The sequence below is a fragment of the Lacerta agilis genome, chromosome 3 (genome assembly GCF_009819535.1).
Source record: "Lacerta agilis isolate rLacAgi1 chromosome 3, rLacAgi1.pri, whole genome shotgun sequence".
Classification (NCBI taxonomy): Eukaryota; Metazoa; Chordata; class Lepidosauria; order Squamata; family Lacertidae; genus Lacerta; species Lacerta agilis.
This window is the reverse complement of record NC_046314.1, coordinates 115,651,218-115,676,939: the sequence shown is the minus strand read 5'-3', so window position 1 is coordinate 115,676,939 and position 25,722 is coordinate 115,651,218. Positions and strand designations below refer to the sequence as shown.

At 49.2% G+C, this 25,722-nt stretch overlaps 1 protein-coding gene across 6 annotated transcripts in view; it reads left to right on the top strand.

Moving 5' to 3' along the window:
- EFR3B (EFR3 homolog B) overlaps nt 1–25,722 on the top strand; it is a 115,082-nt gene that overhangs the window by 49,874 nt on the left and 39,486 nt on the right. For 4 of the 6 annotated variants that reach the window (XM_033145221.1, XM_033145218.1, XM_033145216.1 and 1 more), the window contains exons 2-3: nt 13,891–13,967; nt 17,710–17,837. In XM_033145221.1, coding sequence (XP_033001112.1) covers nt 13,891–13,967; nt 17,710–17,837 — 205 coding nt within the window. Of the gene's footprint in view, nt 1–6,402; nt 6,489–13,890; nt 13,968–17,709; nt 17,838–25,722 lie in introns of those variants that run through there. The other 2 variants (XM_033145222.1, XM_033145219.1) reach the window with 2 other exon arrangements.

Sequence of the window (25,722 nt, the reverse complement as noted above, 5' to 3'; positions counted from 1 at the left end):
CAGTTTTTTTTTTTTTAAATTATTTTAAACCCTCTTTAGGGACAGTTTGTTGCCTGGCTGGTACAATTTCAGACTGCGGAGCCGGGGGCAAAGAGGACGGGTCACATTTTTGGGTCTCCTCCCCCAAGTAGAGGGTTGGATAGGCATGGATCTTGTTAAAACAGAAATCAGAAGGTGCAACAATAGGATGAGGGAGACTGGATGGGTCGTGACGTGTGTGGAAAACATCTAGGTGTCCCCATTGGAGGCTGGGTCTGCTGCCCCTGCCGATCCTCCCATATATATATGAATGTTTAATTGTTTTTAATGTCTGCACCCCCCCCCCCCCAGTTTTTAGCTGTTTCTATTTTATCTGCAAGCCGTCTTGAGTCCCTGTCAGGGAAAAGACAGAAATAATAATAATAATAATAATAATAATAATAATAATAATAATATACCCCACCCATCCGGCTGGGTTTATTGAATTTTATAAAACAAGACAAAAACAACTACAACATAATCAAACATAAACACAACAATACAATTATTTAAAAACATACCTACAATAAAAACAGAACTGCAACAACAATAAAAAATAAAAAATCTCATTATTTATAACTAATAACTGTCCTCCACATTGTAGGTTGACTTCCTCCTATCTCCTCCTCCTGCGTTCCTTGTCTATCATCTTTAGTAATTTCTAAACATCTTGCAAAACCTTATTTACCATAAAAATTACCTACTTAATTAAACTTAACTATTATCTTAACTCATATTTCATCTATCTTAAACACTTAACCTATCTCTACATCTACCGTCTATCTTTCCTTCCAAGTTATATCTAATTGTCAATCATTAGATGCCCTCCATCCTATGTTTGTGCCTCTGATTTTTTCCCTGCGTGTTTTTTCCTGGCTGGGGCCGATGGGAATTAGAGTGCAACACATTCAGAGGGCGCCAGGTTGGCGAAGGCTGGCTTCCTCGCCACGCGCTCTTCATGCTGATGATCCGTGTGGTTGGAGCTGCTTTCCATGGGTCTTTGTTTCCGAGGGAGGCTGTTCCGCCCAGCAACAACCCCACCCCCCACCCCACACAGTGCAAGGAGAAGGGGATGTCTGTTAACTCTGCTTTTTCCCTGCCTGCCTTCAACGCAGACCTCATTGACGCAGGTAGAAAGCGGCATCATTCTTCTTCTGTGCTCCCCCCCCCCCGGTCTTGAACACCGCCTGGGTGGTTAACCTTAAAGCCCTCCTCGTAACCCCCACCTCGCACCCACAACTCAGTCCCCACTGCCCAAGACACAAAGGGGACCCATTTTTTCCATCCTGCCTCCTCAGCATCCCTGTGACTCAGCAGAGACTCTCCTGCCAGCCTCTTCTGGGGAGAGCAGTCCCTGGAGATGGCAAAGCTGCGCTCTCTCTCTCTCTCTCTCTCTCTCTCTCTCTCTCTCTCTCTCTTTCCCGGCACAATTCCCAGCAGGTGCAAAAAGCCCTGCTATACACCAAGCAAGGTTTCCTCGCACCTGCAATTGCATTTCTTAGCTAGGAGCAGCGCATAGCAGAGAACCAGAATCCCTCCTCCCCTGGCCTGTCTCCTTGCATGGGCAAAGAGCATGGCTGATCCTTTCCATGTGGCTTTCTCCGTGGCAGACCCTTGCGGCGTCAGGCTGGCGTGGTGCTGGAAAGTGGCCCTCCTCTCCAGAGGTACATTCCTCCTTCCGTTTTCTGGGTGGATGCTCAAAGTGCGAAGCTCTGACGTTTGCAGCGAATGGGGCCGACTTCTTTCTTTCTTTCTTTCTTTCTTTCTTTCTTTCTTTCTTTCTTTCTCCCTCTCTTTCTGTTCCCCTGCAGGGGAAAGAGAGAGGAACGCAAAGCCCACATTCTCCAGGTGAAGGGGTTCCACAGAGCAGGCCTGCCGGAGAGATCCCAAAATCCTGCTTGCAGGGTTACTCTTTTAAACCAGGGATAGGGAACCCGGGACACTCCAGCTGTTGCTGGACTCTTCTCTCTCCCATTCAACAAGGTCAGTAGTTGGAGACCCTTCCATGTGCTGTTCAGGAGGCAAAAACTACAGCAAGCTTTGAACACGTCCTAAAGGTAAAGGTAAAGGGACCCCTGACCATTAAGTCCAGTCGCAGACGACTCTAGGGTTGCGGTGCTCATCTCGCTTTACTGGCCAAGAGAGCCGGCGTACAGCTTCCGGGTCATGTGGCCAGCATGACTAAGCCACTTCTGGCGAACCAGAGCAGTGCACGGAAACGCCGTTTACCTTCCCGCCGAAGCGGTACCTATTTATCTACTTGCACTTGACGTGCTTTCGAACTGCTAGGTGGGCAGGAGCAGGGACCGAGCAACAGGAGCTCACCCCATCGCAGGGATTCGAACTGCCGACCTTCTGATTGACAAGCCCTACGCTCTGTGGTTTAACCCACATCCCTGACCCATCATAATATTCACCACCTTGTCCTGTTTTATCGATATATAACTGAGCGTTTTATCGATGGCGTCTCTGTTTTACTCATCAATTTCTTTGTATTGTTGGTTTTTAATGTTGTACACCGATCTTGCGTTGTTAAATCGTCTAGCTGCGTTTTACGTAAACTGCTATGGGATTTTGCAGGTTAAGCGGTATATAAATGTTATTGATGATGATGAAAGTTGGGACAAGGGCTTTGGCACCAGCAAGCTGGACGGGTCTGCAGTAAGGGTTGGCGATACCGGTATATGGTTTTCAACATCACGATAGATCACCAGCTAAACATCGGGATATACTGATATATCAGGATGTCTGAAATAAGGATGGACCTGGTTTTCAACTTTGTGATATATCACCAGCTAAACATTATGGTATACACTGTTATAGAATCATAGAGCTCAAAGGGACCCAAGGGTCATCTAGTCCAACCCCCTGCAATGCAGGAATATATGTCACAACGTCCGAAATAAGGATGCAGCTATGTAGAGGCACTGACAGGCTTCACATCTTTTCCCACCTTGTGTTTTTTGCGTAGCACGCACTCATCATGATTGTCAATATATTGCCAGGTCAAAAATTATGAAACCGATATCATGATATGGACTTCATACCGGTTTTGGGTGATCTGTTAATATATCGCAGAGCCCTAGTCTGTAGGGTGGGGTCACTGCCCCCCTCCTGATTCACTCCAGGAGATTAACACCCACCTCTCGGCTTGCTTCTGCAAAGCTTCCAGCAGTGAGAAGCCCCTATAATCTTCCATTAAGCAAATCATTCTAGGAGAAGTTAACTGACCGTACAGACTCCATCTGTTCCTCACGGAAACCTGTTTGCAGTGCGTGTTGTAAGCCAAGCCTGGCTGTGTTTACATCTCTGAACGAGAAAGAGATTCAGGTTCTGTAGCTAAGTGACTGCTGGGAGATCCAGCAGTCCCGTGCATCTTAAAAGGGGAAATTTGCACTCAGTGCCTTTTGGTTTTTAAGAATTGACAGGTGGTGGGAGCTGCCTCGCTCTGCGGGAGGCCCCTTTCTTTGTCAAAGCAGAGGAGGAAGACGTACCTGCTTCCGTCTGCAGGGATTTGGGTCTAGATGGGGAAAGCGGGGGGTGGGGGGTGGAGGACAAACCGGACTCTTAATGAGCCCCGATGGGACTGGCGAGGGAGAGTTTCCAGAACCTGCGTGTCAAGCTGGGACTCTTTGTGGTTGAATAAAGTTGTTTATGTTTTTGTATGTTGTTTTGCCCGAGAAGGGGTATGTGGGATGTAAAACTCAGGAGCAGTCAAACACAACATCGCTAGAGTGGACATAGAAAGGGAACTCTAGGCCAGCCAGTCGGAACTCGCTGTTTCCCCTGGTCTGGGATGGATTTCCTCTGTGTAACTGGAGATGGGTGTGGTCTCACCTGGGCAGGTTAACACAAAACCACAGGGACCACACTCCATCTCTCTCTCTTTTGGACGGCGTTCTCAAAGAAGCTGTTTTGCTAAGATGCTCTCTTGGCTGAGACCACAAAGGAGATGTTTTCCCCTTATGGAACAGTCTCCTGAGTAAATGTAGCTTTTACTAAGTTTAAGTCTGCTGTCTGGGATCCGATCGTGAACAGATGATTTATCGTGAGTAAACGTTTTTATGCTTTTATAGAAGACCATGTAGTGTCTTGTTTTGATAGGGATTAATGGGGAAAATACCAGGACATTTATTACAGAGGTTTTAACAAACCTGAGCAAGCTTTCCACTGTGTATATGTTTAAAAAGGGGGAATGAGAACTCTGCTAATTTCTGGGACTTGTAAACACAAATTGGAATAGGATATCTTAAACAATATATCCTCTCCTGCATCCCAAAACATTCCCACAATTAATGCAGTATCAGAAAGAGTAAAAATTATAATAGGGACAAGACAGGGTTGCCCCCTGTCGCCATTATTGTTTATCTTAGAGGCCTTGGTGAAAAATGTAAGAGCTGATGAAGAAATAAAAGGTATAACGGTTGGGTGCAAAGAGTATAAATTGAGAGCATTTGCAGATGACCTTGTAATAAGAGTAGAGAACCCATTGGTAACTATACCGAGGGTTCTAGACATAATGTAGGAGTTTGGACAGGTAGCAGGATTCAAGTTAAATTAAAACGAAAACAAAAGTATTGGTGAAAAATATGACAGAACAAAGCAAAAACGAATTACAACTAGCAACACAATTGACATGTGGGGGGAATGGTGAAATATTTGGGGGGTATGGCTAACTGCTAAGAATACAAATTTATTTAAGGACAATTATGAATTAACCATGAAGTATGTGAATTAAAATTTGTTATGTAAAAACCAATAGAAATATTATCAGAAGCACCGCTGCCACCAATGTGGAGGCAGAGCTGAGCCGTCATGGCTAGGAGCCATCAATAGTCTGTTCCTCCTTCATGAATTTGTCTGGTCCTCTTTCAAAGGCATCTCTGTTGGTGGCCAGTGCTGCCTCCAGTGGCAGGGAGTTCCACAGTTCAACTCTGCACCGGCAAAGAAATCCAGAATCCTCGGACGTTCAGCTTCATTGGATGCCCACGAGTTCTAAGAAGCTCATCCACACGGCTGAATCGGTTTGGCACTGAATCAGAACCAACGGCAATCGTACAATCAGATTCCCCGGAGATTGCTGTTTGTTCCGACTTAGCGCTAGAGAGCGGGTTTTCTGGGGGGAAGTGGCTGCCGCTTTTGTTCTGGCAAAACACAGGACAGGACAGGGCGGGGCAGTTGGGGGCCTATTCTTTATTTTTGGTGCTGAAGTGACCAAAACAATCCATTACAATCTATTGCAGCCTCACAGGATGGCCCCTCTGGAATTTGTCACACACATGAATTTGTGAGTCTGTCTGTGCTTGGCTACCCAGAGCTTAAAAACATGACCTTTTACCTCCCCCCACCTTCAAATACATGCATGTGGAGAGAACCCCTAACTTGGTATCTGAAGAAGTGTGCATGCACACAAAAACTTATACCCGGAACAAACTTAGTTGGTCTCTAAGGTGCCACTGGACAATATATATATATATATATATATATATATATATATATATATATATATATATATATATATATATATATATTTCGACTGCATCAGACCAACATGGCTACCTACCTGAATCTTGGCAGAGAGAGAGATAGAGAGAGAAGACAAAGACAAAGAAGAAGAAGAAGAAGAAGAAGAAGAAGAAGAGGAGGAGGAGGAGGAGGAGGAGGAGGAGGAGGAGTTTGGATTTGATATCCCGCTTTATCCCTACCCGAAGGAGTCTCAAAGTGGCTCACATTCTCCTTTCCCTTCTTCCTCCCCCACAACAAACATTGTGTGAGGTGAGTGGGGCTGAGAGACTTCAGAGAAGTGTGACTAGCCCAAGGTCACCCAGCAGCTGCATGTGGAGGAGCGGAGACACAAATCCTGTTCACCAGATTACGAGTCTACTGCTCTTAACCACTACACCACACTGGAGAGATACTTCGAAGAAGTGTGCATGCACACGGAAGCTCATACCAAGAACAAACTTAGTTGGTCTCTAAGGTGCTACTGGAAGGAATTTTTTATTTTGTTTTGACTATGGCAGACCAACAGGGCTACCTACCTGTAACTGGAGAGAGAGAGAGACTAGAAGACAGAAAATCTGGACACAAAAGTTTTTTTTTGGGGGGGGGGTTGGCTAAAGTTGTGGAGATTTGGCATAGGACAGCCGAAGTGTGCGTGAGCCTGGTATGGATAAAAGCTTTTCCCTGCCGGATGCTGTTGGAAGCAAGAGACCCAACCGGGAGGCGAGAGTCCCTTGCAAGTTGCAAGCGAGCATCGGCCGCCGGCTGTGGTCTTGCCGGCTCTTGGCACAGCGTATCACAGCCTGGGCTGGGCTGGGCTGGGCCGGGCTTGCTGACGGCTCTTCTTCCGTCTCCATCTCGAGTTGGCTCAAGTCTTTGTCACGGAGACAAAGGGCTGGACTTCGCCTTCGCTCGATTCATGATCCCGCCTGAGCAGATGGAGGCCGCAAGTAAACCGGGGCTGGGAGGCTGGAAATGCTGCGCTGAATTTCTTTTTTTTGGGGGGGGGGGTCCTTCTTTTGCATAGATTCCCTTCGCCTTCTCCTCCCGGGTTTTGCTTTTTAGAAATTGTTTCGTTGCAGCGCTCAGTGTCGCTTCGCTTCGCTGGGAGAGAGCGCGCGCGCCTGCCGCAGGTTGGGGACACTTTTTCTCGGGCACGGGCAAGGGATGCCAAAAGGTGCGTGGCGGGCACGATTCTCCGGGGGTGGGTCTTGCCCCGCTCCTGTTCATCGGTAACGGACTGGATGAGGGTGAACTTCGTGCAGACGGGACAGAAGGGCTCTGTGTAGTTTGGAAAGCAGAACGGGGATTTTGTATTTTCTGGACTCAGCTCTGAGCCTGGATGCCCAGGTCTCTGCAGTTGCCACGAGTGCATTTTATAGAATCATAGAATTGGAATAGAATTGGAAGGGACCTTGCGGGATCATCTAGTCCAGGCATAGGCAACCTTCGGCTCTCCAGATGTTTTGGCCTACAACTCCCATGATCCCTAGCTAACAGGACCAGTGGTCATGGATGATGGGAAATGTAGTCCAAAACATCTGGAGAGCCAAAGGTTGCCTATGCCTGATCTAGTCCAACCCCCTGCAATGCAGAAATATGCAGCTGTCCCATAAGGGGATCGAACCTGCAACCTTGGCATTATCAGCACCCTGCTCTAACCAATGGACCTCATAGGTACTTAAAGCCATTTGCACATGTTGCTGTGCAACCAGTCCTTGCAGAATGTAGGGACCCTATATATAGAAAGGAGCAAACCAGTGATATTTTAGGGAGCAGGCTAGCAGGCGGGGGCCATGACTTACATCATAGGAGCCTACACAACACAAAACACGGCTGCTGTATATAGGTTTTATTTTATTTGTGTTTCATCTTATATTTTGGAAATGTACATCCAGTTTTTTTAAGTTTTTTTGGGGGGCCCAAGAGAGTGGGGCCCTAAGCTATATCTTTTTTAGCTTATATGTAAATCTGGCACTGGTTGGCAGGTTGCACTGCTATTCTGGCTAATATCCGGAGGAACCGCAGTGTGTTGCTTTGGGGTAACTCCTGCGCTTTGTCAAAGTTGCTGGTGGACCCGTGTTTGAGCCAGTTTAAGAAAACGCGTCCTGAGGTTTTTGTGGTAGCAGCTGCCACTTATGGTACATCTGCTAAATTTAGAATTAAATGAGCTGCTTGAGTAGCCCTTATTACAGTCCAACAGGGTCTGTTATTCTTGCCCGCTTTTCAGGGGCGGGGTGGGGGACGAGGTTGAGAGACTTGGATTCACACTTGGCACAGAACAATTTTTTGGATGCTTTAGGACAGATTTCAAAAAGTATTTTTTTTCCACAGAGCACATAGTTAACCTATGGAACTCCTTCCCACAGGAGGCAGCGATGGCCACCAACCTAAAAGAGGACCACACAGATTCATGGAGGAAGAGAGGGCTATTGTTGGATGACCAGTTGCTGGAAGCCATGGGAGGGGGGAGGGCTCTTGTGTTCAAATCCTGCTTGTGGGTTTCCCCGCAGGCATCCGGTCAGCCACTGTTGGAAGGGGATGCCGGGCTTGATGGGCCATTGGCCTGATCCAGCAGGCTCTCCTTATGTCCTGTGATCGCTAAGAATGGAGCCTCCAGCTTCAGAGGCAGTGTAGCTTGAGAAACCCTTTGCTCTTCATCGGTGAGTTTCCTGGAAGCCCCTGTTTGGAGATCAGGATCCTGGGCTGGGCAGAACTTTAGTCTGACCTGGCAAAGCAATCGATGGAGCAAAGCTTTCCTGCAATAAGTTTCTTTTTCACCCAGCTGTATTTTTTTATTCATTTAAAGAAAGGGGGATGTTTAGCTCAGGGAGGGAGGGGCCGTGTTGTGAAGATTAATCAGTTAATGTTTGCAAAGTGTGCTGAACACGGCAAGGATGAGATGAAAGCCTAGGTCTTGTTATGCAAATATTCTCCTTGGCAAGGCGCCAGTCTCTTCTCCCGCTTCATTCTCCTCCTTTCTTCCCCCCACCTTGGGAGAATCCTTCCCTGCCCCTCGGAGGAAGGAATAAAGCCATCTGTCAGCCTCCATCACCCCCTCACCCCCCCAGCCTGGCATGTTACCCCACAAGGCAGGGGCTACAGCTCCTTCCACCCCCCCTCCCCGCAGGGGTTCAACTCAGTGAGTTGCCTGTGCTTTTGATGGGGCAGAGGAGGAGAGGAATAAAAGGCTCTTGCATCATTCATTTCTGGCGCAAATTTCAGGCGGAGGCCGCAGGGATCCAGGGAGTGAGACTGGGGGATTTAAAATGAATCTGCCTCCGGTGAAGGGTGGGTGGAGAGCCTTGGCTGCATGTTGAAGTGTCTGAAGGTGCGAATGTGTGAGGGGGCTGGCAGATCTCGCAGGAGAATCTCTCTGGGCTGCTGTGTGAAGTTCTCTCTCTCTCTCTCTCTCTCTCTCTCTCTCTCTCTCTCTCTCTCCCTTTTTGCCCAATCATATATAGTGGTACCCCGGGTTATGTACTTAATCCATTCCGGGTTACAGTACGTAACCCGAACAATTCGTTCTGCACACGCACAGACGGAAAACCCCCGAAAAAACTGCGAAAAATGCTCTGTGCATGGGAGCGTACGTAACCCGAGGTACGACTGTATTCGTAGAATCATAGAGTTGGAAGGGACCCCCGAGGGTCATCCAGTCCAACCCCCTGCAATGCAGGAATCTCAGGTAAATCATCCATGACAGATGGCCACCCAACCTCTGGTTTAAAACTCTCCAGTGGAGGAGAGTCCATATTGGCACCATGTCATCCTGCTGCCAGGTAACTCCTCTTCCGTGGAGGATCTGGCCCCTTAGAAACTCAGGGACACCCCAGAACAGCAGCTGAGGAGGAGCCTCTATCCCTAGGAGAGACTGGCAGGGACCCCTCCTTGGAGAAGGTGAACTCTGCATTTTAACAGATTTGGTTTTTGTATTGATTTAATTCCATTAGAGCTTGATTGCTAATAATAATAATAATAATAATAATAATAATAATAATAATAATAATTTATTATTTATACCCCGCCCATCTGGCTGGGTCTCCCCGGCCACTCTGGGCGGCCTCCAACAAACACCAAAATACAATACAAAGTCACAAATTAAAAACTTCCCTAAACAGGGCTGCCTTCAGGTATTTTCTAAATGACAGGAAGTTGCTTATCTCTCTGATCCCTGATGGGAGGGCGTTCCACAGGGCGGGTGCCACTACCAAGAAGGTCCTCTGCCTGGTTCCCTGTAGTTTTGCTTCTCGCAGTGAGGGAACTGACAGAAGGCCCTCGGCGCTGGATCTCAGTATCTGGGCTGAATGATGGGGGTGGAGACGCTCCTTCAGGTATACAGGACTGAGGCCATTTAGGGCTTTAAAGGTCAACACCAACACATTGAATTGTGCTCGGAAACGTATTATTATTATTATTATTATTATTATTATTAAAGATTTTCTTGATTTACAAAGGTAGTGCAATGTCTTTCTCATATTTTTCCCATGTAACATTTTTACACACCAGTTTCGTTTGTTGAGACATTAGGAGGAAAAGAGGGAAAGAGGTGGGTGCGGTGGGGTGATGATGTTTCTATTTTACTTAATATATGTAGGGCTTGGTGTCAGCGTCATTTGTGCAGGTTCTCTGTTGTTCGCTTGTGTTCCTTTGGTGGTGAGAGAGGTCGGGGTTGGCGTAGGGTGTGATTGTTCATTTGTGGTTGGCTGTGGTGGTCTTTGGTTTCCTGCGTGAGTCGGGTGGGTGAGTCTTTTTGGTCAGGTTAGCCATATTGATTTAGCTTGATCGCTTTTTAACGACCATCCTCTGTATGTGTTGGGCTCTTAGCGTTTGGTCTGTCTTGTTTTAATCTGCATAAACTGCCTCGAGCAATAATAACGATAATAATCTTTTTGCACACACATCTGGGAGTGATTCCGGCTGAATCAGTGGGATTTGTTCTGAGCAAGTAGATCTGATGCATGATAGAATTGTAGAGTTGGAAGGGATCCCGAGGGTCATCTAGTCCAACCCCTTGCAAAGGAGGGATCTTCCACCCAACATGGGGCTCAGACCCACGTCCCTGAGATTAATAATCTCACGGTCTACCAACTGAGCTATCCCAGCTCAGTGCATTCGGACCTGAATTTCTGGAGCCCTGCAAGAGAGCTCATCATGTTTTCACATTAGAAATGGGATCAACTGAACGTTAGTCTGGCATCTGTGATAATGAGGAGGCTTTAGGAGATCATGAGAGGCGAGATTTGTTGCGGATAGGAATGGAGAATTCATTAGGAGGTTAGCTGCAAGACACTTCGTGTTGAAGGACAATAATCAATTGCTCACTTTGAGGAAGCAGCCAGAGGCAGGGGGAGCAGTTTAGAGGAATTGTGCCGATCAATCATTGGGGGTGGGGGTTTTTTGAACCAGGCGACAGCAATTGCAGAGGCTGCAGTTCAATGCGGAGGACTCAAACCTCCTTAAAACCACCCATTTCAATGGACTCAAGCCCACTCTGTGCTATATGAGGCCATGACCTGAAGGGAAGAGGGAATTAGAACAGAGCTCGGAGACCATCTGTGGTCCTCCAGAGGTTTTGCTGGGACTGCAACTCCCACCAGGCCCTGGTGTTAGCTGTGCCAACAGGGGCTGATGGAATAGCAGCCTGACAAATGTCTGGAGGGGCACAGGTTAGCCACCCCTGACTTAGAGGGTTGAAAAGAGGGGTGCTTGAGAGATTTACATACGCTGTAAGCCGTCCAAAGTGCCTGGGGAAACCCAGACAGATGGGCACAGTGTAAATACCGGTAATAAAATTATTATTATTAAATTATTATTGCCACTTCTGGTACCCAACGTAACCTGGCCCTCCTCGTTTCCTGGGATGTTGCACTGGAGAAATAGGAGGGAAAGGCTAATTTTTGCTGGTGTGGGAAACCTCAGGGTCGGCCCTCTAGGCTTCTCTGCCTGGCCCCTGGAACTCTCTCCAGGCCACGCCCCGATCTTCATCCTCCTTGAATGTCTTTGCCTGGCTGGAATTTGCCCTTGAAATAAGTGACCTTGCTTTGCAATGGTGAAATTTGTGTGTGTTGCTCCGCCCACTTTTGCCCCTGGCCCTGCCCAGCTCTGCCACGTGGCCCCTGCAAGGTCACCCGGAAAAGAATGCTGCTCTTTCATTGATGAAAAAAATTCCCCACCCCCGGGCTGAAGTTTGCGTGCTTCGAGGAGTGGCTGTGGACAGTGGCGTAGCGTTGGCAGGGGGTTGCAGGGGCGATTGCCTCGGGCGCAAAATTCTGAAGAGCGCAACCCATGTTACACCACTGGGCCACAGTGGTTCTGAAGGTGTGTCAAGACTAGGAGGGAGGTGGCTTCCTTTCCTGGCCCAGCAGCAAGCAGAATGCACAGCATGAGCATCTCTCAGGCAGCCAGGTGGGGTGGACAGCTGACCAGGTCCTCTCCTTCCGGGGCAGTGCCTCCTCGCACTGCCTACCCCCTTCAACGCCTCAGCTCCACACCATTTGCTCACAGGCACCATGTGCTACAAACTTCTCACGCCATGGCTGATCCCGCCATCATGTGTGCCAGGTCACTGCTGTGCCAGGCAGCCCCTTCAGCCCCCTCCTGCCTCAGGGCCACTGCAGAGCCCCCAGCCCAGGCCCCTGTATGGGAGCAGGCAGCCACAGGTGATGCCCCTCCTTTTGTGCCTTGACCCGGGCTCTGGCAACCCACGCTACGCCACTGGCTGTGAAGCTGCTTATTTGAGAGAACGGAGATCAGCTCAGGCTCCCGTTTTCTCTCCCCGCCTGCGGGGTTCAGCCATGATTTGGGGAACTCTGCATCTCCCTGGCTGAGCAAGCTGCACTGAATGGGATGGAGCGTGTGGCACAGAGTGTGACCGAGATAGGGTGCGGTGGCACAGCATGGGAGATAAAAGCCCTATAATCCTGCAGCGTTCTACCCTACATTGGCAGCGGCCCCCGCTTGTCTTGTCCTGCAAATTAATCGATTCCTTACCCCCTGCTGTTACAGACAGGGAGACAATCTGCAGTTTCCTCTGCTGCCCGGCGGACACGCACTCAGAAAGCCCAAGGAGAGGAGGCGACAAGCAAAACTGGGTAGCTCAGGGCTTGCCTGCACAAGGTCGCGAAATACACCGCAGCAAAGAAAAAAAATCGAAGGCCTCTCTCTGCCGCTATCAAATGACTCCCTCCAGCCTCTTCTCCTAGGGCTACATCTGGTCTCGTTCTGAGTGATGAAGGCGCCATCCCTTTCCTTGCCTCCTCGCTCGCGAAATGTTGCCCGGGCTTTTTCTGCTCCTGTGAATCATCGCCTCCAGCCGATAAAGAGAATTTGTTCTGCCTTGTCTGGAGCGAGGATTGCATTTCTCTGCCTGGGGTGGCTGTCCCTGAAATTTCTTCCTCCTCTGCTCCCCACCTCAGCCCAGCCTGGGACTTGAGAACGGATCAGGCGAGTGCCACACCTAGTCCAACATCCTGTCAGCCAGGTGGCTCTGTCAGGAAATGGCCTACTCACAAGAAGAACCCTGACAGAGACACATCCCCGACTGGCATTTTCTTTCCTCCTGGGCGATCGTTCGGGAGCTTCTAAAGCATTCCTCAGCCCGAACATCACAGCGACTGATGCCAGTAGACACCAGCACACTTAGGGATCCGCAGAGGTTTGCGCAGTTGCGTAACAGAACTCAGCAACTCAGCATGTAGGCTAATCTGCTTTATTTACATATAAACACACACAGAGCTCTCCAACATGGCTCCCTCTCTCTATATCATCAGACGGCAAAGAGAAAGAACAAAGGACAATAGTCCCACTTCAGGAAACAGTAAGACAAACATCCTGTCTACACCACATCCCATTCCTGTGGAGTCAAAACACATACCCAGTCATGTGATAGACAATAATCCCATGACTGCACATGGGGAATGAATCTCAATGAAGCTCTTAGGGGAAACCTGCAAGCAGGATTCGAAACAAAGTCCTTCTTGAAACATGTAGCGAACTCCCTCCCGCAGTAAGCAGGGATGGCCATTATTTATTTTATTCTTATTAATTTTATTTTCTATACCGCCCTATACCCAAAGGTCTCAGGCCATCAACCTAGATGGCATTAAAAGAAAGATGGAGAAATTCGTGGAGGAGGAGAGGGCTGTGGATGGCTATGATCTTCTTCCACAGTTTGAGGCAGCAATGCTTCTGGAGACCAGCTGCTGGAAACTGCAGAGGGGAGAGGGCTCTTGTGTTCGAATCCTGCTTGCTGGTTCCTCACTGGCAACTGGTTGGCTGCTGTGAGAACAGGAGGCTGGGCTAGGTGGGCCATTGGCCGGATCCAGCAGCCTCTTTCTGACGTCCTCATGGTCTCCCCTTCTCTTCCAGGTGTCTGCGGCTGTTGTGGAGCTTTGCGCCCCCGTTACAAGAGGCTGGTTGACAACATTTTCCCCGAGGACCCAGAGGTAAACAAGCCTCCTCTGCTCAGCCCCTTCTCTGCGGATAAACTCAGAGTTGTTGTTGTGTGTGTGTTTTTGTGTGTGTGTTGACATCCTTCCCTCCTCGCCCTCCCAGGAATGCAGATTCTGCACAAAGCATCCAAATTCTTTAAGTCAAGATGAATACTACAAAGGGCAGCCTGATCGGTGCAAATTTCCTGGGCTGGGCCGCAAGTGATGCAGATCTCATTGCTTCCCCTTGAGGGGAGGATTCTAGTTGCAGTCGTTGCCTGTGTGGAGCGGGTCAGGAGAGAGTACAGTCCAGAACAGAGCCCTGGGGTAGCATTGAAGAGGACATTATCCTATTGCCCCCTACTGTGGCCGTAGAATCATAGAATTGTAAAGCTGGAAGGGACTCCAAAGGACATCAAGTCCAACCCCCTGCAATGCGGGTCCCAAGCTGGGACCTGCATGAAATAATTGGCACTTAAGGGCAAACTAACAGGGACGCAGGTGGCGCTGTGGTCTAAACCACTGAGCCTAGGGCTTGCCGATCAGAAGGTTGGCGGTTTGAATCCCTGCGACAGAGTGTGCTCCCGCTGCTCGGTCCCTGCTCCTGCCAACCTAGCAGTTTGAAAGCACGTCAAAGTGCAAGTAGATAAATAGGTACCGCTCCGCCGGGAAGGTAAATGGCGTTTCCGTGCGCTGCTCTGGTTTGCCAGAAGCGGCTTAGTCATGCTGGCCACATGACCCGGAAGCTGTCTGCGGTCAAACGCCGGCTCCCTTCGCCTATAGAGTGAGATGAGCGCCGCAACCCCAGAGTCGTCCGCAACTGGACTTTACGGTCAGGGCTACCTTTACCTTTAAGGGCAAACTAACCAATCAATGTTGTGTTTAGTTTGGCCCATGGAAGTAAACCTCATAGGGTTCATCAGGGATTTGCCTCTGATGATGCGTGAATAAGGGTTGTTCCCTAAAGCAGAAATCATCGTGTTTCCCCAACCAAAGCCAGCCAAAGGGTCTGGAAACCGATCCTTACAAGGAACACTTGAGGGAACTGGTGATGCAAGCCTGATGAGGAATGGTTGAAGGAGTTAGCTATGTTTTAGACTGGAAAAGAGGAGACTGAGAGGAGAGAGAGCCATCTTCCAATATCTCAAAGGCTGTCACATGGAAGAGGGAGCAAACTTGCTTTCTGGTGCTCTGTGGGGTTGGACCCAATCCAATGAGGTCAGATGACAATAAAGGATATTCCAACAACCTTATGAAGAACTTTCTGGTGGTGACAGTTGTTTGACAGTGGAATGGACTCTCTCAGAAGGTTATAGACTTGGAGGATGATGATGATGATGATGATATTTTCTGAATGTCAAGTAGTTGCTTATCTCTTTGACCTCTGATGGGAGGATGTTCCACAGGGCAGGCGCCACTACCAAGAAGGCCCTCTGCCTGGTTCCCTGTAGCTTTGCTTCTCACAGCGAGGGAACCGCCAGAAGGCCCTCGGCGCTGGACCTCTGTGTCCTGGCTGAACGATGGGGGTGGAGACGCTCCTTCAGGTAGACTGGGCCGAGGCCATTTAGGGCTTTCAAGGTCAGCACCAACACTTTGAATTGTGCTCGGAAACGTACTGGGAGTCAATGCAGATCTCTCAGGACCAGTGTTATATGGTCCCGGCGGCCGCTCCCAGTCACCAGTCTAGCTGCCGCATTCTGGATTAATTGCAGTTTCCAGGTCACCTTCAAAGGTAGCCCCACGTAGAGCGCATTGCAGTAGTCCAAGCGGGAGATAACTAGAGCATGCACCACTCTGGCAAGACAGTCCGCGGGCAGGTAGGGTCTCATCCTGCGTACCAGATGGAGCTGGTAGACAGCTGCCCTGGACACAGAATGGACCTGCGCCTCCATGGACAGCTCTGAGTCCAAAATGACTCCCAGGCTGCGCACCTGCTCCTTTAGGGGCACAGTTACACCATTCAGGACCAGGGAGTCCTCCATACCAGCCCACCCCCTGTCCCCCAAAAACAGTACTTCTGTCTTGTCAGGATTCAACCTCAATCCGTTAGCCGCCATCCATCCTCCAGGCACTCACACAGGACCTTCACCGCCTTCACTGGTTCTGATTTGGAAGAGAGGTAGAGCTGGGTATCATCCGCATACTGATGGACACCCAGCCCAAACCCCCTGATGATGTCTCCCAGCGGCTTCATATAGATATTAAAAAGCATGGGGGAGAGGACGGAACCCTGAGGCACCCCACAAGTGAGAGCCCAGGGGTCTGAACACTCATCCCCCACCACCACTTTCTGGACACGGCCCAGGATGTTTTTCAAGCAGTGGTCGGGTGGCCACCTGCCAGGGATCCTTGAGTGTGATTCCTGCATTGTAGGGGGTTGGGCTAGATGACCCCCGAGGTCCCTTCTAACTCTACAATTCTACCATCCTATGAAATCTGTGGTGTTGAGGGGCTGCATGCAACCACACAAAGTCTTGCAGTCCTGGCTGGTTCTTCCTGGTGTAGAAGCTTAAAACGGGATAAGTAAGGAGGCAGCTCATTGCCAAATGGGGAGGGCTGTTTTGACACCTCCTTCCATATGTCTTCTCTCCCCCCCCCCCGCCCCCAATCTCCCTGAAACTTTCTTCCCGACTTCTGAACTGAAAGGCAAAGCACAGGAGGAAGAGATCCGAAAGTGCTGCCAAATTAAGGGTTATGTTTTCCGGAGGGTGGGTGGGGATGCATCCTGTTTTTTTAAAGAGTGAAGGATACATGATTGCAAATGGTAGGAGGATAGAGGAATCTGTCAATTCTAGTTTTTCTCATTTTTTGTTATTTTTTTCTAATCTTCAGTTCAGCTCATCATGTCCAAACTTTGTGATTGGAGGGGGGGGGGTTGGAGAGAAAAAAAGTAAGCCCCCAAACTTACAAAAGGTCTGAAGCGGAGAGCTTTTATAGGGGCTGGGCTGTACCACGTGACCTGCCAATGGCTCCTCGGTTTCTACCTACCGTATTTTTCGCTCCATAGGGCGCACCGGACCATAGGGCGCACCTCGTTTTTAGAGGAAACCCAGAAAAAAAATTTCCCTGGTTTTCCTCCTCTAAAAGCTGTTGTTTTTTTTAGGATCAGCTAAAAGTTTAGCAACTTTTTTGCAAAGAGAAAAACCCTGTTTTTTTGAGGATCAGCTAAAAGTTTTGCAGCTTTTTTGCAAAGGGAAAAACCCTGGTTTTGGGGGGGATCAGCTAAAGGTTTTGCAGTTTGTTTGTTTTTTTTGCAAAGGGGGAAAAGCAGAGAGGAAAAGGCCCATTTTTATGGGGTTCAACTCACATTTCTGCAGCTTCTAAAGGAAAGGGAGCCTTTTCTACAGTTTCCAGACAGATAATCTAATCAGCCAGTCACATGTCGCTGGGGAAACAAACAACCTCCCTCTGCAGCACATTCAACAAATGAGGGCGGGGCTGAAAGGGAGCCGGGACTCTTATCTCTCTCCCGATCTCTTGCTGATCAGCTGCTGAGCGGGGTCCTTTCAACACCCCCTTTTCTCTTTTAAAATAAAAAGCACGATTCTCTTTTGGCCCCTGAGTAATTCAGCTCCAGGGACCACCATTCGCTCCATAAGATGCACAGATATTTCCCCTTACTTTTTAGGAGGGAAAAGGTGCGTCTTATGGAGCGAAAAATACGGTAGATCCCTCCTTTGAGCAGAGGTCCTTATCCGACACCCATCAAGACGGCCGTGCAGACTCGAGTCCTGACACATGTTCCCTTTTTTTCCAGGATGGGCTGGTGAAAACCAACATGGAGAAGCTGACTTTCTACGCCCTCTCTGCTCCTGAGAAGCTCGACCGCATCGGCGCTTACCTGTCCGAAAAACTGATCCGAGACGTGAGCAGACACCGATACGGGTAAGGGAGACCTGCGTGGCAGCGGGTTGGGCTTCCAGCCCCACATTTCCATGATTCAACAGCCCTGAAGTGCGATGAGAAAAGCTTTTAAAACTGGGAACCCTTTCTAGTCTATACGGAAAGTTTTTGCCCATATGCAGAAGACCACAGTGGGGCTTGAAACACGTGAGAGAGGGTGGAATTGGATAAGACGGAGCCTTAAAACACAAATTGTATGCAATTTGGGTTATAAACATTGATGTTTGGGTGAAGTCACTAGTTTTGAATCTCTCTATATATATAAATGTTCAAGATGGGTGCGCGGACGCGAAGGCCTTGCTCTGTAACCGCTTGACCGGTTGCCTTCAAATTTGGACACAACATTCCTTGGACATATGGGAAGGTTCTTAGGTACCTAGGTTGCAAAAAATACCACGCCTTTCCCAGGTAAATCTGGGAATTTGTGGGAAAAAACCAGCGCCCTCCAGTGGATGTCAAAGGAACACATGCTTTACAACAACAGACTTCAGAAGAGGGCAGGAGGGGGAGCAGAACTTGAGGTCGCCTCAGCCAATAGGCTGCTGGCGGGCGAGGGGCCGAATCAACCGGCCAATTCCCATTTTAAAACAGTGAGCAACAGACATGAGAGTGCAGAAGTGACGGAACAAATCACAGCACAGGAGTTCAACAGAACAACCTGTGGAGAGCCAGGAGAAACTGGGTGTGGGGTGTGGGGGGAGGGAACCGGAGAGAAGGGAGGCAGGAGATCAACACAGTTTCGGAGTGACCACGGAGAGTGCAGGGGAGGGGAACAAATCACGCCGCGTGAGTGGGAGGAAGACAAAAACAGGGGGTGGGGGAGACTGAGAGGAGGCAGGCAGAAGTTCATCAGGATAAGCTGTGGGAAACCAGGCGAAAACGGGAGGGAAAGACTGAGAGGAGGCAGGCTTAAGTTCTTCGGGATAGCGTGTGGGAAACCAGGCGAAAACGGGGGGGGGGAGAGACTGAAATGGGACACACGGAAGTTCGTGGGGATAAGCTGTGGGAAACCAGGTGAGAACGGGGCGAGGGGGGGGAGCCACAGCAAGGCGTGGCCGGGCCAGCTAGTTGGTATATAACTGTTGAGAAACAAATGTAACTTTCTATATGGAAAAACCTCCTGCCTCATTCCCCTTAGCCCTTCCTTACCAGATTTTTTTTTTAAAAAAAATTAATTTTTTACACATATAATGAACGCTCGCTCGTTGCTTGTGACTTCAAACCAGTGAAAGTGGCTTCTTAGGAGCCAGGTCATTGCTTCAACGTCAGACGTTGGGAACCCAATCTGTTTCGGAGCCGTTCTGCGGTAGAACGGATTACAGTGGTACCTCGGGTTAAGAACTTAATTCGTTCCGGAGGTCTGTTCTTAACCTGAAACTGTTCTTAACCTGAGGTACCACTTTAGCTAATTGGGCCTCATGCTGCCGCCGTGCCGCTGGCGTGCGATTTCTGTTCTCATCCTGAGGTCAAGTTCTATTTCTGAGTTAGCAGAGCCAATGCAATTCTGGGCTGCATCAATAGGAGTATAGCATCTAGATCAAGGGAAGTGATAGTACCACTGTATTCCGCTCTGGTCAGACCTCACCTGGAATACTGTGTCCAGTTCTGGGCACCACAGTTCAAGAAGGATACTGACAAGTTGGAACGTGTCCAGAGGAGGGCAACCAAAATGGTCAAAGGCCTGGAAACGATGCCTTATGAGGAACGGCTTAGGGAGCTGGGTATGTTTAGCCTGGAGAAGAGAAGGTTAAGGGGTGATAGGATAGCCACGTTCAAATATATAAAAGGATGTCATATAGAGGAGGGTGAAAGGTTGTTTTCTGCTGCTCCAGAGAAGCAGACACGGGGCAATGGATTCAAACTACAAGAAAGAAGATTCCACCTAAACATTAGGAAGAACTTCCTGACAGTAAGAGCTGTTGGACAGTGGGATTTGCTGCCAAGGAGTGTGGTGGAGTCTCCTTCTTTGGAGGTCTTTAAGCGGAGTCTTGACAGCCATCTGTCAGGAATGCTTGGATGGTGTTTCATGCTTGGCAGGGGGTTGGACTGGATGGCCCTTGGGGTCTCTTCCAACTCTAGGATTCTATGATTCTATAGGCCGAGGGAGCCTGCGTTTGACCGCAGACAGCTTCCGGGTCATGTGGCCAGCATGACTAAGCCACTTCTCGCAAACCAGAGCCGCGCACGGAAATGCCATTTACTTTCCCGCCAGAGCCGTACCTATTTATCTACTTGCACTTTGATGTGCTTAGAGACCAACTACTGGTAAATTTGTTATTAGTCTGAGCTTTCGTGTGTATGCACACTTCTTCAGATACCAGATGCATGCACACGAAAGCTCATACCAATAACAAACTTAGTTGGTCTCTTAAGATGCTACTGGAAGGGATTTTTTTTTTATTTTGTTTCAACTATGGTAGACCAACACGGCTACCTACCTGTAACTAAATTTAGCATTTTGAGAGATGCCCTAAAGCTTCCCCAAATCCGTTTCTCCACAATTCCTAGCGTTACGAGAAAAGGACAAAAGCTTTTCCCTCTTCCCTTTCTCCCCTCTGTGCATAATATTATAAAAAATCTCTTTGGGGCTAAAGAATTCTGCCTCTGCTGCCTCTTTTCTAAAGAAACAGAAAATCTAACCGTTCCGCTTGATTTTTCAAATTCTATTTTTGCTGAGCTGCCTGAGTCATTTCTATATCCATCCTCTTCCTGCTCACACCTGCCTTTTCGCTTCGCTGCGGCAGCTGCTCCACTTAGTAGGTGGTGTTTTCTGGAGCGATGCTGCGGTGCGTCTTCTGGGGGCGTTGATGTTGCCAATAATAAATTGCCGCTCTGATTTCGAGGTGTCGGGTCGACTCCAGGCGGAACAGGGCCTTCAAATACTTATGGGGTGGGTTTTTTATCCCCCCCCCCCACACACAACCAGGACGCACAACTGTCTCTTTGCTCCCGTTTGCCTGTTGTGTTTTGCTTTCATCTTCCGGAGAAAAAAGTGGGGTGGGTTTTTTTTTGGGGGGGGGAGAGATGTTGGAGAGAAAGAGGGGCTCAGAAGCGTCACTAAGAAGCATGGAAAATGGGAGGCGTTTCAAAGCTGCAAAGACGCCCGCTTTCATCGGAAATGACAATCCCTTCAAAGGTTCTGCGTTCGAGGGACGGCTAATGAGGTTTTGCTGGCAACGGAGCCTTTGATGGAGGAGAGTTTGATGTCGGCAGCCAAGGCTGTGTCGGGTGCGGGAGGGCAGACATCGTGTTGGCTTGGAGGCACCGGTTAATTCCCTCCAGAGAATGGGACTCTCAGCTTTGATCTCTGGTGACGCCTCCGCACACCTTTGAAATGGTGGATTTCAGCAGAACTCGCAGAACTTCTTTATCTGAGATCAAAACGCTTGGCTTTCTAGCCAGGGGCGTAGCAAGGTAAATTGGTACTGGGGGCAAAAAAAAAAAAATTGTCACCCCCACCAGAGGCGTAGGAAGGTCAGGTGGTACCCGGTGCGGCAAATTTCTTGTCACCCCCCCTTTGATTCCCCCCCCCATGCAAAAATGGTTTTACGTTATTTCATATTTTCTTACAAAGGAATAATAACAAGTAATAATAATAATAATAACTTTTATTTATATCCTGCCCTCCCCGGCCAAAGTCGGGCTCACGGTGGCTAACATCAGATACATCACATTGGTATAAAATCAAACAATAATGAAATTACCTCCTAAAAACATCTCAAAATCAAATTAAAGTCTGATTAGATGGCTTTCCGCAGGGTTAGGGTTGGGAACAGTAAGTGCTCCACTGAACTGAAATTTCAGCCTTCACGACATAGGAAAACAGCCAAGTGAACAGCTATTTTGGTGGAGGAGGGTCAAGATATTAACCGATATGCATGAAATTTCATATACAGCTATATAATCCCTAGTATAGTAAGATAACACCTTTGGAGCAAGCAATTTTTTTTAAAAAAAAGTTTTTATTAACCGCCCTAGTAGGGCAGTAATTGTTCCTTGATAATTTGTCACCCCCTCCATTAAGGAACGAGGGGGGGTCCGCCCCCTATGCCCCCCCTTGCTACTCCCCTGTGTCTAGCTCAATATAGTCTGCTCTGTCTGGCAGTGACTCTCTGGCATTCTTGGCCAGAGGAGGATCTTTCCCTTTATTTTCCACCTGATCCTGTAAACTGTCAATACCAGAAGCTCTAACTGGAGCCTTCTGCATTCAAGGCATGTGCCCTACTACTGAGATATTATTATTTTTATTAATATTATTATTACAGTCGTACCTTGGAAGTCGAACGGAATCTGTTCCGGAAGACCGTTCGACTTCCAAAACGTTCGGAAACCAAAGCGCAGCTTCTGATGGGCTGCAGGAAACTCCTGCAGCCCATCGGAAGCCACGGAATCCCCGTCGGACGTTCGGCTTCCAAAAGAACATTCGCAAACTGGAACACTCACTTCCGGTTTTGCGGCGTTTGGGAGCCAAAACATCTGAGTTCCAGGGCATTCGAGATCCAAGGTATGACTGTATTGCTATTTTTCTATATAAGAAAAAGAGGTGCCAGAACTCACCATGAACACCTTCCTTCTTCTCTTATACTGGCAATGGCGCCCACCTGAGAGGTGCCAGAACTGAGTTCCGGTGAGTTCCGGCAGGAAAAAAGAAGCCCTGATTATTTATTTATTTATTAATAGCCCACCTTTTAATTATTTACCATATTTTTCGCTCCATAAGACGCACTTTTTCCCTCCTAAAAAGTAAGGGGAAACATCTGTGCGTCTTATGGAGCGAATGGTGGTCCCTGGAGCTGAATTGCCCAGGGGCCAAAAGAGGATCATGATTTTTATTTTACAAAGAGAAAAGGGGGTGTTGAAAGGACCCGCTCAGCAGCTGATCAGCAAGAGATCGGGAGAGAGATAAGAGTCCCGGCTCCCTTTTAGCCAGCTCCCTTTCAGCTCCAGGCCTCCATTGTTGAATGTGCTGCAGAGGGAGGTTGTTTGTTTCCCCAGCGACATGTGACTGGCTGATTAGATTATCTGTCTGGAAAGTGTAGAAAAAGCTCCCTTTCCTTTAGAAGCTGCAGAAATGTGAGATGAACCCCATAAAAACAGAGCTTTTCCTCTTTGCTTTTCCCCCTTTGCAAAAGGAGCTTTGCTTTTCCCCCTTTGCAAAAAAAAAAGCTGCAAAACTTTTAGCTGATCCTCAAAAAACCAGGGCTTTTCCCTTTGCAAAAAAAGCTGCAAAACTTTTAGCTGATCCTCAAAAAACCAGGGCTTTTAGAGGAGGAAAACCAGAAAAATATTTTTTCCTTGTTTCCTCCTCTAAAAATGAGGTGCGCCCTATGGTCCGGTGCGCCCTATGGAACAAAAAATACAGTACTTGTTTTTATCCCGTATCCTATTCTGTGAACTGCCCCGAGATCTTAAGGATGAAGGGAGTTTTATAAATCTAATAAATAAACTAAAATAAAAATAAACTTTCCCCCTGATAGGGACTCAAGGTGGCTTACAGATGAAATAAGAACAGCTGAAAACATAGAAAGAAAAACAATAATTAAAAACAATTAAACACACACACACACACACACACCTATGATTTATTAAAAAATACAGACAATCGCTTCTCTAGGCAGGGAGTTCCAAAGTTGCCTGGGAGCCACCACCAAGAAGGCCCTCTCCCGCCTCCTCAGCAAGTGTGCCTGGGCGGGGGGCAGGACTGAGAGTAGGGCTTCCTCGGAAGATATCAGAACCTGGGCAGGGTTATAGGAGGGAATTCTACAGCTGTTGTCTCTGAAACAAAATATGACCCAGGACAGCTCTTGAAACTGAAGCCTCACTATTGTAGGGCTGTCATACGTCTGGGATTTCCCATGCATGTGGGGTCCTTCCGTCGGAAATTGCGTCTGGGCGGAATTTCCGAAAATCTCTGAAAATGTCTGGCAAAACCTGGATGTACGGCAACCCCTGTCGGAAGTGTTGGTTTGTGGAGAATCGCCCTAAGAATAGCTCAAAAACTGTTATTTTTTGGGAGATTTTGCACACACGCAAAAAAAAAAAAAAACCCTCAACAACTTGTGTCCAGATTTTCACTTTTTGAAATACGGCAATCCTAATTATTGGGCGTTCCAGGCTTGATGGGCCTGGGTCTGACAAAGAGAGAGACTCGGGTTCTGAAATGACTGAATAAGTGGGCTTAAATATCCACTGCAAAAAAACATTGCCTTTGCAAACAGTCCAGGCCTGTTTGTCTTCCACTGACAGGTGATTTATTTTTGCCTTTTGGGTTGGTTGAACCCAGGGGAGACACCAGCGTCCTCAAGTCTTTGCTTGACGTCAACTGCGGTGCCTGGGGAACAAAACTCGTGTCTGCCGTGGCCTTACTGAGCAGATTTATGTTTGATTTTTTTTATTTGGTGTGTGTGTGTGTGTGTGTGTGTGTGTGTGTTTTAGCGGAGCAGGATGTCCTCATTCTCTTTCTCCACACCTTGCTTTTGTTGTTTACCTCCCAGGCAGGTCCCAGGGGGAAATCCTGGGCTCAGATTCTCCTGAGCTCAGAAGAAACGTCTCCAGCTCTGAGCCCAGAAATGTGTGATGGAGCAAGGAAAAGGGACGGAGAAGGGTTCTGCTGCTGGATTAGGACTGGGAGAAGAATGTAGGGAGTTGTTATAAGGAAGAAGAAAAAAACTGCTCTTTTTCCCTTATGGGGTATCCGAGGGCCTGTATAGAGTCCTTAAGTGGGTTCCCTATTGGCAGGAGAAAATAACAGAGGCAGGGGCGTCGCTAGGGGGGGCGGTTGGGGCGGTACGCCCCGGGTGACAGGGGAGGGGAGGGTGACAAGCGGCGGTCCCTCCCGCCACTCCCACGCGCCGCCGCTCCCTCCGTCACCCTGGGAGCTCCCTCCGTCACCCTCTGGAAGCGGAGCGGCTTTTTTCGCCACTGGCTGGAGGCAGGCCGTAAGCTGCTGCTCCCGGGTCACGGAGGGAGCGGCGGTGCGTGGGGAGTGGCGTGAGGGGCCACTGCTTGTCACCCCCATGCGCCACTGTTCGCTCCGTCGCCCCGGGAGCAGCAGCGCACAGTGTGTGCAGTGCTGCTGCTCCCGGGGCGACGGAACGAACGGCGGCACATGGGGTGACAAGCGGCGGCCGCTCCCGCCACTCCCCACGCGCCGCCGCTCCCTCCGTCACCCGGGAGCAGCAGCTTACGGCCTGCCTCCAGCCAGTGGCGAAAAAAGCCGCTCCGCTTCCAGAGCGGAGCCCGCGGGGAAAGGAGAGGGGTGGGCTAGCGAGGGGAATGACACCCCCCTCGCTGGCCCAACCCCTCTCATTTCACGGGACAGCTCTGCTCACGGAGCGCAGCGGGCTGCGCTCAGGAAGCGGAGTCTGGGGGGAAAGGAGAGGGGTGGGCCAGCGAGGGGAATGACACCCCCCTCGTTGGCTCTACCCCTCTACTATCACTGGGACGGCTCTGCTCATGGAGCGCAGCGGGAGAGGGGCGGGCCAGCTGGCCCGGGCGGAGGCGTCGTTCCGTGCGCATGCGTCATGATGTCATGCGCACGGAGCGACGCCCCACCCCCATGGGTGCCGCTTGGCTTGCCGCCCCCGGCAGCCCAGCGGCTAGCTACGCCCCTGAACAGAGGCCAGCCAGAGTATATTGAGAAGCATAGCGGCTAGTGTTGCTGTTGTTCAGTCGTTCAGTCGTGTCCGACTCTTTGTGACCCCATGGACCAGAGCACGCCAGGCACGCCTATCCTCCACTGCCTCCCGCAGTTTGGCCAAACTCATGCCAGTTGCTTCGAGAACACTGTCCAGCCATCTCATCCTCTGTCGTCCCCTTCTCCTTGTGCCCTCCATCTTTCCCAACATCAGAAAACTCCATGGACAAA